General features: G+C 42.3%; 1 protein-coding gene across 6 annotated transcripts in view; it reads right to left on the minus strand.

Annotated features, from left to right (window-relative positions):
* The window catches only part of COBLL1 (cordon-bleu WH2 repeat protein like 1), a 77,898-nt gene extending 66,572 nt beyond the window's left edge, over nt 1–11,326 (minus strand). For 2 of the 6 annotated variants that reach the window (XM_085585064.1, XM_077785002.2), the window contains exon 1: nt 10,651–10,781. In XM_085585064.1, coding sequence (XP_085441190.1) covers nt 10,651–10,694 — 44 coding nt within the window. In that variant the 5' untranslated portion in view covers nt 10,695–10,781. Of the gene's footprint in view, nt 1–9,695; nt 10,377–10,650; nt 11,035–11,104 lie in introns of those variants that run through there. The other 4 variants (XM_021528580.4, XM_077785001.2, XM_085585066.1 and 1 more) reach the window with 4 other exon arrangements.
* Between the last annotated feature and the right edge of the window lie 293 nt (nt 11,327–11,619).

Below are 11,619 nucleotides of genomic sequence, written 5' to 3' on the forward strand. Positions count from 1 at the left end.
AACATGAAGTGGCAACAAACTGAATCTACCAGCTCAACAGCAGCAGCAGCAAACCTACTCAGTTGAGAACAAGACACACAAACTTCTTCTACCTGGAGAGTCCATAAGGGAGGAAAAGAGGTATGCAACTTCTGCCAATTATTCAAAATCCAAGCAAAAAATAAAAAAAATCAGGGGAAAAGGAAGAAATAATCTCCACATCCAGTGTCACCTCTTTGAATGAATCAGCCTTTCTCATAGACCAAGTGATCAAGCCACTTCTTTCTTGCTGTCACTTAAAGATTTAAATGAAAATATTTGTTAGTCAAAGTCATTGGTCAACACAATTGTACACAACAGCGGTACAGCTACGTCAGTTTGAGAACGTGACTCACATTTTCAGATGGATCTCATTTCATCATCAGAAGCCAAAAGTTTTTAAAGTTGAGTTAAATGACTGTTTACAATTCCAACCAAGCTATGCCATGTTTAGCTATGCCCTTTTGTCTTTGATATAGGATCATATGGTCTTTTACAGACAGATGGGAGATCTTTCGACCGTGTTGAGCATTTATTCACATGATACCACAAACTGACTCAAGGAAACAGTCAGTGTATGACTGAGATGTGAAATATTATGTGACAGGATGTGGGAAAGGCCAATAAGGGTAGATAGAATTTTCCAGACACATTAAGCTTTTAAAATTATTTTAAAATTAAAGTTAAAACATTATAAAGTACTTCTAAACTTGGAGCTTTTGTTCTCCTGTAACAGAAGGGCTCTTTGAATACTTAAGCATTTTTCCCTAGTGATAGTATATTGTTGACAAATTAATTGCACTCTTCTCAATGAACTAGGGTAGAATTTTGCAAGGATATTTCTACATTAAGTTGTTAAAGCTGTTCCAAGTGGCCCTGACAAACATTTTTACAAAATAAACAATTCATGGACATGTCATTTCCTACTGCCCATCTCCACCATGAGCAGGAAGAGGCAGCATCAGCCTGTCAGAATATACACAGATTTCATTCAGGAAATGTGAAGCTGCTCTTTTCTAGTGGAGACAGAATGCAGGACAACTGCCTCCTATGCAGAGGGGCAGAGTGGTGACCAACACTACAGAGATCCTTCCACAAGAGCACTCAGGGTACCAAGTCATTTCAAAGACTCCATCTATAGGAGTAGTATAGTATAGGATGAAATCTCAGCATTCATGTTATGCGTCATTATTTCCCAACAGTGTCAATTTTAACATAAAAACTTATTCTGGATTAAGTACTGGCAAGCAGTCTTCAAAAAAAAAAAAAAAAATTCCCATAAACCTGTTAGCTGCAGACTTTACATATTATAACTACAAAATCCAGGAAAATTTTGGAGCAAGTAAAAGCAGGAAGAAAACCTAACAACAGGAGCCCATAAGTATCTTAACCTAAAAAAAAACCCCAAAACTACAAGAACCAATTGTTTGAATCTTTCTAAAACTATAAAACTATCATAGTACCACATCCCTATTTTTTTTCTAAAATAAATCATTAGATATTTTTAAGGCTTCATCCAACATTTACAATTCATTGTATTTCTCTCTTCCTTTATTAACTTAAGATTTACAGATAAAGATGCATTACAGCAGTGTATTTTGGGAGGAAGACTAGAAAGTCTGTAAGAATGTTTGGGCAGTGGAAATATAAGACCAGTCAAAGAAAGATGCTTAGAAATCAGACAAATTCCAACAGTTCAGACAGTGATGTCAGATCCTTATTACTTTTCCAAAATAAGCCTCTTCACATTCTCTCTTACACTCCTCACTATCGACAACCAGCTCTGAAGAAGTGCTTATAAAACACTTTGGTTTTGCCCATCTACATTTTCACCTTGTGTTGCTACAAAAGTGAACAAGCATTGCCTGGTGTATTGAGAATATCTCAACAATACCTAAGACAGGACAGGGGGCATTTTGTGCCCTGCACTGCAAAAGAACCATCAAAACAAATCACAAAAATTATCTAGATTTCAAAATCCTCTGATCCCTGCACATATCACTTGGCAGAAAACCAGAGTCCTCTCCCTGCTCTAAAAAAGAACCCAAATCAGCCATCAGGAAACAAGAGAGAAGCATGAGGAAGCTGAAAGAGTAAAGGCACATCTAACCCAGTTCCATAAGTTCATTTCTACAACAAATTCCTGATAATCTATCATGCAGACATCATACTGGCCCAACAAAGTCATAGGTAAACTGACTTGATTGAATCAAGGAAAAAAAAAAATCCTATTTCTTGCCTGTAGCTATAGCACTGCCTGACTTGAGACCTCAGCTTCAAGTCCTACAATATCCAAGGCATTACTCAACTATAGATAAGTGAGCAAAAGAGATCAGCAATTGCAAAGACAGTCAATGACCCCACTTTACAATGCCACATAAAAGGGGATGGGAAACTCTTCTCCCCTTCAACAGTGTAGTGAAAAATATCCTCAATCCTCAGCAAGTACAAGGAAATAAGCTAGGTAAGACATAATACACAATTTTTAAACACAAAAGCATATTTATAAAAAGAATCATTTATAGTCTCAGGGAAGAGAAGAGGAATTGGATACAGAAAGAATGGGATAGAGGGGGGAAAAAAAAAAAAAAAAGTAAGGAAAGACCAAGCTGCAAGACCAGGCTCTTTCTAACTTTCTAAATTTCTAAAAGATTTAAAAGAATGCACAAAGCCAGAATGCTAAAAGATCCACTCAGTTTGCTGGGTTCTTACCCCATCAGGCAAAAACTAAGTACATCTTTCTTTAGTAGTAGCTGTAGACTTACAAACTTACTTAAGATTGAGCAAAAAGGAACTTCATCCAAGCAGTGAATGCCTTAAAAAGTGAATGAGGTAAATATAGCTCAAGGAGGGTGCCAAGGATGGAATTAGTGAGGCTGATTTGTAATGTGGGTGGAAGGAGAGAATCAAAATTGCAGGCAAGAGGAAATAAGAGACCATGAATCAGAGACCAGCAGAGGATACAAAAAAGCTTAGGCCTAGAGACTTCAGAGGATAAACCAGAAAAGCAGTAACACTTCAGAAATGAAAGCTGGGAACCTGGGAACAACTTTCAACATATAATGATGCCTGATTTAGGAGGAACTAAATAATCTGAATTTTAAGATTTTTTTTAATTTAAAATTTTAAAAATCAAAGCCCAAACTTCTGGCATGGGTTGAATTTCTGATTTTTACACAAATGTCTTAAAATTATCAGAAATGCCACCTCTAGAAATTCCACCTACTACACTATTGTAATCAATTAACACATACCTTGTCTTACTAACTAAAGAAATAAAACCCTCATCTATCCATGCAAATTACTTCTATGTTCTCAAAGCCAGAATGGTTACATTTTGAATTCTGCACAATATTATTTTTTAATGAGGACAGAATGTTGAAGTCCATAGCTACCAGTAAAGAAGTATTTCATCTTTGCCTCAGAGATACACCCGGAAGAAAAGTTGCAAACACTTTTTCAACTTTGTTACTAACAGATATTTTGGCTCCTCTTTTTTTTAGATCAGAGACAAAGCATTATTCCTCCCACATAAAAAGAGCTTTCTACATTACTGTCACAAAAACAGTTAAACAATAGCCAACTCAGTAGATTATCCTGTACCTGCAATATTATGCCGTTATTTTGTCAGTCTAGTTCGACAGGACAGAAGGACTGAGCTAGGTTTACAAAAGTAAAGAGCAATACAACGATACTTAAACAAATGGCAGACTAGGGAATGATCAAAAAACACAAACCAAACTTGGCACACCGTATTTTTCCCTAATACCCTTCAAATTACTTTGATGCCTACATTTAAAAAGATTCTGGGCAAAAGTAACACTACTCTGTTGATGGTCAATTTCCTTGAACATTCTTATTTAACTCACTTAATTCAGCAAAGATCCCAACATATCAAATAGTGGGGGAGGGTGGAGACACAGATGGACAAAAAACCCAAACAAAACAGGCCAACAGCCAAACTGAATGAAACAAAAAAATGTAATTTGTTTTGTGGAAAAAAAAAAAAAAAAAAAAAAGAAGAAGCAGTTCCTCCAGAAAACTTTGTCAACTCTAAGTCTGTATTAAGGGCAGAGGTGAAAATGCTTATGCTCTTCCCGCTGCACAACATTTAAAAGTTACCTGTCAAACCCCATGTATAGAAAAGCTTCAGCCTTTGGAAGAAAATCTGTCTGAAGGCCTGACATTAAAGTAAGGTAAAACGGGAAAACTAATCAAGAGAAAACCAAGGCCCATAAAACCAAAAAAGAACATTGTTAAACCAATAGCTCAGGAATATTAGATTGAAAAGTGATTTGATTTTAAAGAAAAATAAACATATTTCTAATGCTCTTCTTTTGAGATAGGATGGTGTTTTCCTTGTTGGAGGCTTTTTATCTCTTTCTGTTGGAGGAAAATTCAAGCTCACAATATTTCTTATTTAACATAGAGGAACAGTTTGCATTGCTGGGGAAGGAGAGGTTTGTTTGTCTATTATTAAATAAGATTTCAAACCAAGCTCTATTTCCAGAAGAGAAATGAAAATCAAATAAGCAGGCAGAAAGTACATTCAAAACACAGCTAAGAAAGCTTCCAAGCTGTACTATTTCTTCAATGAGAACCTCTGTAAAGCTAAAGCTTGCAGCAAAACCGATGCTTTCTCACAGAAGAAAGCTTAAGCCCAGCTAAAAATATTCACATGCTCTATTTTCTTTAACTGAAAATAGTAATCCTCAGAACCATAGACATGCAGCAGAGTTGACGTTAATATAAGTTCCCAAAGGAGATATTTCATAGATAGATTAGGGACCCATCCTTTAACCACCTATGGCACTCTGGTCATTTAGAACAACCAAACAAATGCACATGCCCCTTCTGAACTGGATAACCTCGTAGCAAATAAAAACAAATCCAGGAACCCTGAATTCTGTAAGAATTCCCATGGTATTGCATTTCTGCATAAAAAAATATTTCTTGAGGCATGAAAAAAATGCAGTTATATCCATCAGTCTATTACATGAAGATTTTAAGTCAGAACACATCTACCTGGACTCCAGTTAATGTTTAAATTTACTTCATAAAGAGCTGTATTTTTAACTGTGGCATTGTACCTCAGGAGATAATTTAGGTGAAGCATCAAGTTTTTAATTGGTTGCTACAGCTCAGAACAGTATGGGGTGGTTTTCCCCTTGAGCCCTTCATTGTTGCAAGCTGCACAGTCAGTTTCCTCTTCATTGTGCTAATGCTGGGCACAGCCACAGAACTCTACGGGAATCTAGGAGCCAACATCTCAGCTTCTTGTCATCCTCTAATGCCCTGACATCAGCTCTTTTAGAGCTGCACACGGTGATACAGTGAAGAGCAACTTCCTCAAACTGCAGACAGCTATGTGAACTTAGAGTAGCAGGGCAGCTTCTGGGCAAGTGAGAGCCAGGTGAGAAGAAAAGAAAGTGCACAATCAGATCTGGTTTAACTTGCAAGCAGCTATAAAAGAGAACACCTGACATTCCTTGTATCCACTACATTAACACAGCAACTCATTATACTGATTTGTTAATTTCTAGAAAAAAAGAATAAATATTTAGTTGAGCATGCTAACCTTGTTACAGCTCAAAGGGCTGGCTGGATAATCTGGCATCTGCTGTTCCCCAGCACACATAAAACTACAACAGTAGCAGCAGCCCAGTACAGCAGACAGGCTAGAAAATCCAGCATGCTCAGAATTTTTTTTCCAAGCTACAGTCAAGATTGTCAGTCATACTGCACTTTATTAAGGGAGACCTACTTAGGTGTTGCAAGATTGCAGGAGAAACAACTTGTTTGTGACTTTATAACATTCCTACTCAATTATTTTGTCTGTCAGGTGATAGAAATCCTGTGAAGATTTTCAGTTTCCTCTGGAATCTAAGGTTTTGGTCCCCTACAATGGACTCCTCTCTTCTTCCACCCAACTCAGATGAGCCTACTCAAAACAAATAGTGATCTTCAGGTTTAGGAAAACACTGTGATCCCATTTAAAGTAGATTTTAAAAAAACCCTAGTAACTGCAGAAAGAAAAGAACATACCCTAAGGTAACCACAAAAGCCACCTTCCAGTCTCAAGCACTTTTTCCCCTCAAATGCATTTTATACCTCACTATCTAGCTTTCACTTTTATTTTTCACAGGATACCAACACACTTGGACAAAGCTTGGAAATAACTCTGCTAATCTCTATTTGTGTATTACCCTCCTACACATTTTTTCTCCCTAGTATCCGCATTCCACCCCCTAATGTTTTCTTGATCTCATTCCCACAGCAACACACTCCAACAGGGAACATTACCAGTAACTATTCCATATGCACCCAGCTATGACTTCAGACTTGACAAAGTTTGAGTAAACAGCTTTTAAATTCAGCATCAGTGTCATTCCACTGTTTGAGATTGCCTTGCTTAAGGTAGATACATTAAGAAGAACAATATAATCACCTCAGGAAGTGTTATGTGTGCATTTGGAACTCAGCTGGCAAATTGGCCCCTGGAATGATTAGTATTCAAGTGGCTCCTGATGGGCATCCACCCACAAAGGAGCTCCTTCAAACATCCAGCAAGCTCTACAGTCCCAAATTCTCAAAATTCTTTCCATTTTGTTATTGTTCATTTACTTGTTCTTCATCAAGGTCACGGGGGTGAGAAGAACATGCTAAGTATTATCTTGAAGTCCCAGGTCTAAGAAATGAAGCACATCTAAGACAGACCTATAATGGCCTAACCCCTGATCCTAGACAGTGCTACCAATTAGTAGCACGAGTACAAAAGGTCTTGTACTTAATCATAAACACGTGTATACAATACACAGAGCAGATAATTCATTGCAAGAGACAACCGTAGTTTCACCCTTATGTAAATTATTTCACCAAACTGAGCAAATTCAGACATGTACCCAAGTCCCCAAGCCCACTCTGGGGCTGTGGCTCAGGCATAGAATGCTTGGTTTGAAGCTATTGCTACATTTGCTTTCCCTTCCCACACTGCAACAGGAAGGACTTTCATTTATACTTGAACAAACCTGTGGCTGTGTTTGAGCTGACTCAAACAAACACTTGAAAGAGAAGGAAGAGAGCTCAAATCAGTATTCCAAGCTTGACACCAGACATTTGCCAAAACTGCACCACAGCTGATGTGATTAAAATGATTTGATAAAAACTCAGTTGTGTGCAAGAGAAAAGGTAAATTTCTTGGGTTTTCTGAAAACATCCCTTACTTCCCGAGACAGCCCTGAAAATCATGTAAAAAGACATTTCTCCTGTTCTCCTTAAATTTTTCAACTACATCCACTACACCAAGCAACAGGGAATGGGAAGCTGAAGACACTCAGGAGGAGCGTTTCTGGCACTAAGCTAATCAAAGCTGTTTGGCCCCACCCCTTTCCCCACAAAACCAGCTCTATCTTCAGCCCTGGAGAGCAGCTCCATCTCCGAAACATGTTTTTGTTAGACACACAATCACAATGATAAAAACAAAGGGGGGTTTGCTTGGGTAAAGCAGATCAGAAGCTCCTATTTTGTATGTAAGCATAGAGCTTTAAATATGGTTTACGGGAACAAATTAAATAAAAAATTCTCAGAAACATTACAATTTAATTAAAGGTGAATCTCGAGATGAAGGTTAGTATTTCAAAGGATATGAACATTACATTTACCAAAATTCACATTTGCTCCAATATTCTAATGGCATATTAAGCCATAATAGTTCTTCATGGTAAAATCCTGTGTCAACTGCTGACATCTACTTGTAATGTAAAAAAGTATTTACCCCAGGTTATGGGATTGCTGTCAAGCAACAGTAGGAAAATTGTGTTCAGAAGGAGGGATACCAACTGCAGGCACTCCTTTTTTTATTTATAAGTATTAAATCACATATTTTCCTCTCATTTCATAAAGCAAATTCAGCTCTGTGATGAACAAGAGCAGACTTTCAACTGGCCTGGCAGGAGCCCTTTGCCATGAGTGCTGTGCAGACTCAGGGTAAGATAGATGAGCTATAAAACTCCCTAACTGTCCAGCCAAGTCTCTCCTGCCAGGAGAAGAAACTGTGTGTCATGGCCAGGCAGTTACTGGACACACCGCCTATTCATCATATTCCAAAATATTCCAGTCAGTTGCTGGGCACAGTCTCTATTCACCATATTATATATTAAAAAAAAAAAAAAAAAAATCCAGCAGAGGCCATTTTTTAAAAAATCTTTTCTTATTGACATTGAATGTACACAGAGAATAACATGGCCATGTTTCTCACCAAATTCAGACAAATATTTTTATCCACAACCAGTTTTAGTAAAAAATTTTTCAATAGAAAAGCATAATTCTGCATGCAAAAACAGAGATATGACAGGATCCTTTCCCAAATCTTGGGTCGCTGTAGATCTGATAACAAAATTCTGTATTAAAAGGCCACCAGTGATCAAGTTATATAGGAGTTCCGAGCTTTAACTAACATCAGTGCTTGAAAATTTACAAAACACTACCTTCTTAGCAGTTAGCATAAACAAACCTTCTCAGCTGTTAAGAGTTACCAGCAATTACCCTACAGAACTTCAAACAGTGATTAAAGAACATATTGGCTGGTAAACAGTTTTCAGCTGCAGATTAACAACATTTTCAACCTGGCTAAACAAGTTAAGAAGAGATGTAATGCAGTATATTACATCAATTGGTAATACATTTAAAGAAAAATGTTATTTCAACTGAAATTCTTCCCAGATTGCACAAATTTTCCTATAATCTCAGAGAAGGAACAGTAAATGCGTACTTTTCAAAAATCTGTGGACTATTTTCAGTAAAACTGGGAGTTGTCTTCTTTTCTGGTATATCCACATTTTTTTCCTCAAATCCAGCGTTTCATGAGCAAATGAGAGCATCTTACGGAAATAGTTAAGACTGTCAATAAAGAACTTTTGTAGCAAGAAAGGCATTGCAATGTGATTTTCTAAGTACTACATTACATGTGAACAGCTGATAAAAGGCCTAAAAATCTCTCTGCAGGGCTCATGCAATGAGCCCTACTGTGAGTTGCGTGTTTCTCAAAACTGAGAAGTGGATGCTGGCAGATGCTTGAAGTCACATAAAGGGAACTTAGATGTCAAGCAGCAGCCAAAATTCACTATACCAAACACTTTATGGTAGGCAACAGGCCTAGACGAGCTGTCAGAACAGCAGAAGTTTTAATTGTGTTGTTTTGTTTGTTTTTATGCTCCTGCTCACAAGGAAAGCAGACGACTTTCAAGACATACTGTTTTTGCCATTCCCTAACCTGGAAAAAACACTATTATCCTACATTCAGTCCCTTCCAACCCTGCTTAAGTACACAGAGTCTTCAAAATGTAGTAACTGTCTATACTGCAATTATACCATCTACATCGATCAACAACATAAAGTCAATTTCTCAACAGCTACATATAAATGCGGAATAATGACAAGGCCTTAAGTGAATAAATTCCCCTCCCTTTGTGAGTCTTTCATATTCACTATAGCCATGACTTCAAACTGATTTGGTTACTGCTGCAAATACTACAATAAATTGCCGCCATCTGCACCTGTTTATCCTGTAGCCGCTGGGTCAGTAATCCAGGTAATCAATTTTTGCAAATAGTATGGAAGCTTCAAAAAATGTTCATGTTAAAAATATACCCACCATGTATTTTGTCCATTGTACTTACAGATAACTTCAGCAGTCTTACCACTGTTTTGATTCACTCCAGTTCCTAGTGAAGTCACCGAGTAATTTTCTTCAAACGTACCTGACTACTTAAGGAAAAATCCTCCTCTGCCTGATCTATAACTGGGGTAGTTTTACTTAGGATTTGAAAAATATATTCTTTAACGTCAGATTTTCTGCTATAAGCAAAATAAAAACAGAGGGGCCTAAAACATAAAAAGAAACAAACCAGCCCTTTTACTACTCCAAACAGATGCTGCTTGTTTATTTTCTTTTCCCCAGCGTCGGCAGCTCCCAGAGCACCGAGGAGGGCGCAGCCCTCCCAAACCGCCGCCACTCTCACCCAGAGAGCTGGAAGTTGACTCCGCACACCTAAGGATGCTCCGACCGGCAAGTGCTGGCCTGCAGGGATTTGCCAGAGGCGCAGATCCCGGCAGTGCCGAGCACCCGGCAGGCACCGGGACGGCAGCGCTGCAGTCCGGCACAGGCACCGGGACGGCAGCGCCGGCGGGCGGGCTGCGGCTCGTCCCTGCGGGAACTGCCCGCGGTGCGTGGCACGGCCAAGGAGGGCGGCGGCGGCCCAGGGTGGTCCCGCAGCCCCGCCAGGAGAAGCGGCCCAGGTGCCGTCGAGGCGGCGCTCCCGGAGCCGTTGAACGGTCGCGCCGCTCCATCTGCCCGCGGTCCCGCCCGGGGCCTCGCCTCCCCCCGCCGCGGAGCCCCGCGAGGGGGCACGGGCGGTACGCCCGCCCCCGGCGCTGGGGAGCCGCCTCTGCCGCTGGCTGCGTCCCAAGCAACGCACCTCAGAGCCGGGCGCGCACCGCCCCGGCCTCCCTGACCCGAGCTGTGCCCTCGCTCTCCCCTCGCCTCACCCAGCCCCGCGCACGACCCCGGCTCCCGCCAGCCGTCCCTCCGCAGCCGGGGCGCCGCGCTCCCGCCGCGCCGTGAGCCGTGCTTACCCGGAGGGTGGCGGGGCGGCCGGCGGCCGGGCGCGGCCGTCCATGCCGGCGGCCAAGGGAGCGCAGGGCGGGCGCAGACCGGGGACCCGCCCGCACAGCGCGGCTCCCCGCCTCACCTGCTCGGGGCGGGCTGAGGAGGGCGGCCCCGCTCCGCAGCCCCCGGCGCCGCCTCGCCCCCGAGCCCGGGCATTTCCCGCTGTTTACGGCGCGGACACTGGGCGCCTGCCCGGGTGCGGTCACGGGCTGCGCCAGGCTCCTGCCGATCGCCGAACCACACCTTGGGCGTAGCGGAAAAAAAAACGCAGAAGCAAGGGAAAAAAAAAAAAATAAAAAAGGCAAACCCGAACTTCGCGGCGAGAAACTTGAAACGCGGAACGTTCCCCGCTCCGGCACGCACGGAGACAGAGATTCCCTGTTCCCGTCCCAGCGCCTCCCTCCCGCCGCCCCCACACACCCGCTGTCCCTCCAGCTGCGGCCGCAGCCGGGACTCCGCTCGGCCTCGGCCGCGGGCTGTCAGCGGCCGGCGGGGGCTGGGCCGCTCCTCTCGCCTGGAATTTTCCTCTCCCCGAGCGAAGCGTCCCGGCGGCCGCCTCAGGCTCAGCCCTTTCCCATTCCAGCCACCAGGGCGCGAGGCGAAATCCCTACAGGTGGGGAGAGCCGGGCGCGGAGCCCGGGGCCGGGATGCGGTGGGACCCCACGGTGGGGGATCAGACTGTTCTGCTGGGCCGAGCTGAGCCCCGGCTGTCACGGGTGACGAGCTCCCGCCGTCAGGAGTGGGCTCAGGCTGAGGTTTGCTCGCTGAGCATGAGGGCAGCTCCGCTTTTCTATGCGGAACAGCTGAGCAGGTCGGGCACTAGCGCGCTGCCTACCTGTGTCAGCACAGAGCGCCGTTCCTGCTGTGCTGGGACCAGACGATATTGGCCAGTACACACAACTCTTTATAAGGTTAATATTTTGCCCAGTGTTTAA

Source organism: Lonchura striata, chromosome 7 (assembly GCF_050655825.1).
Source record: "Lonchura striata isolate lonStrDom1 chromosome 7, ASM5065582v1, whole genome shotgun sequence".
NCBI classification, from domain to species: Eukaryota; Metazoa; Chordata; class Aves; order Passeriformes; family Estrildidae; genus Lonchura; species Lonchura striata.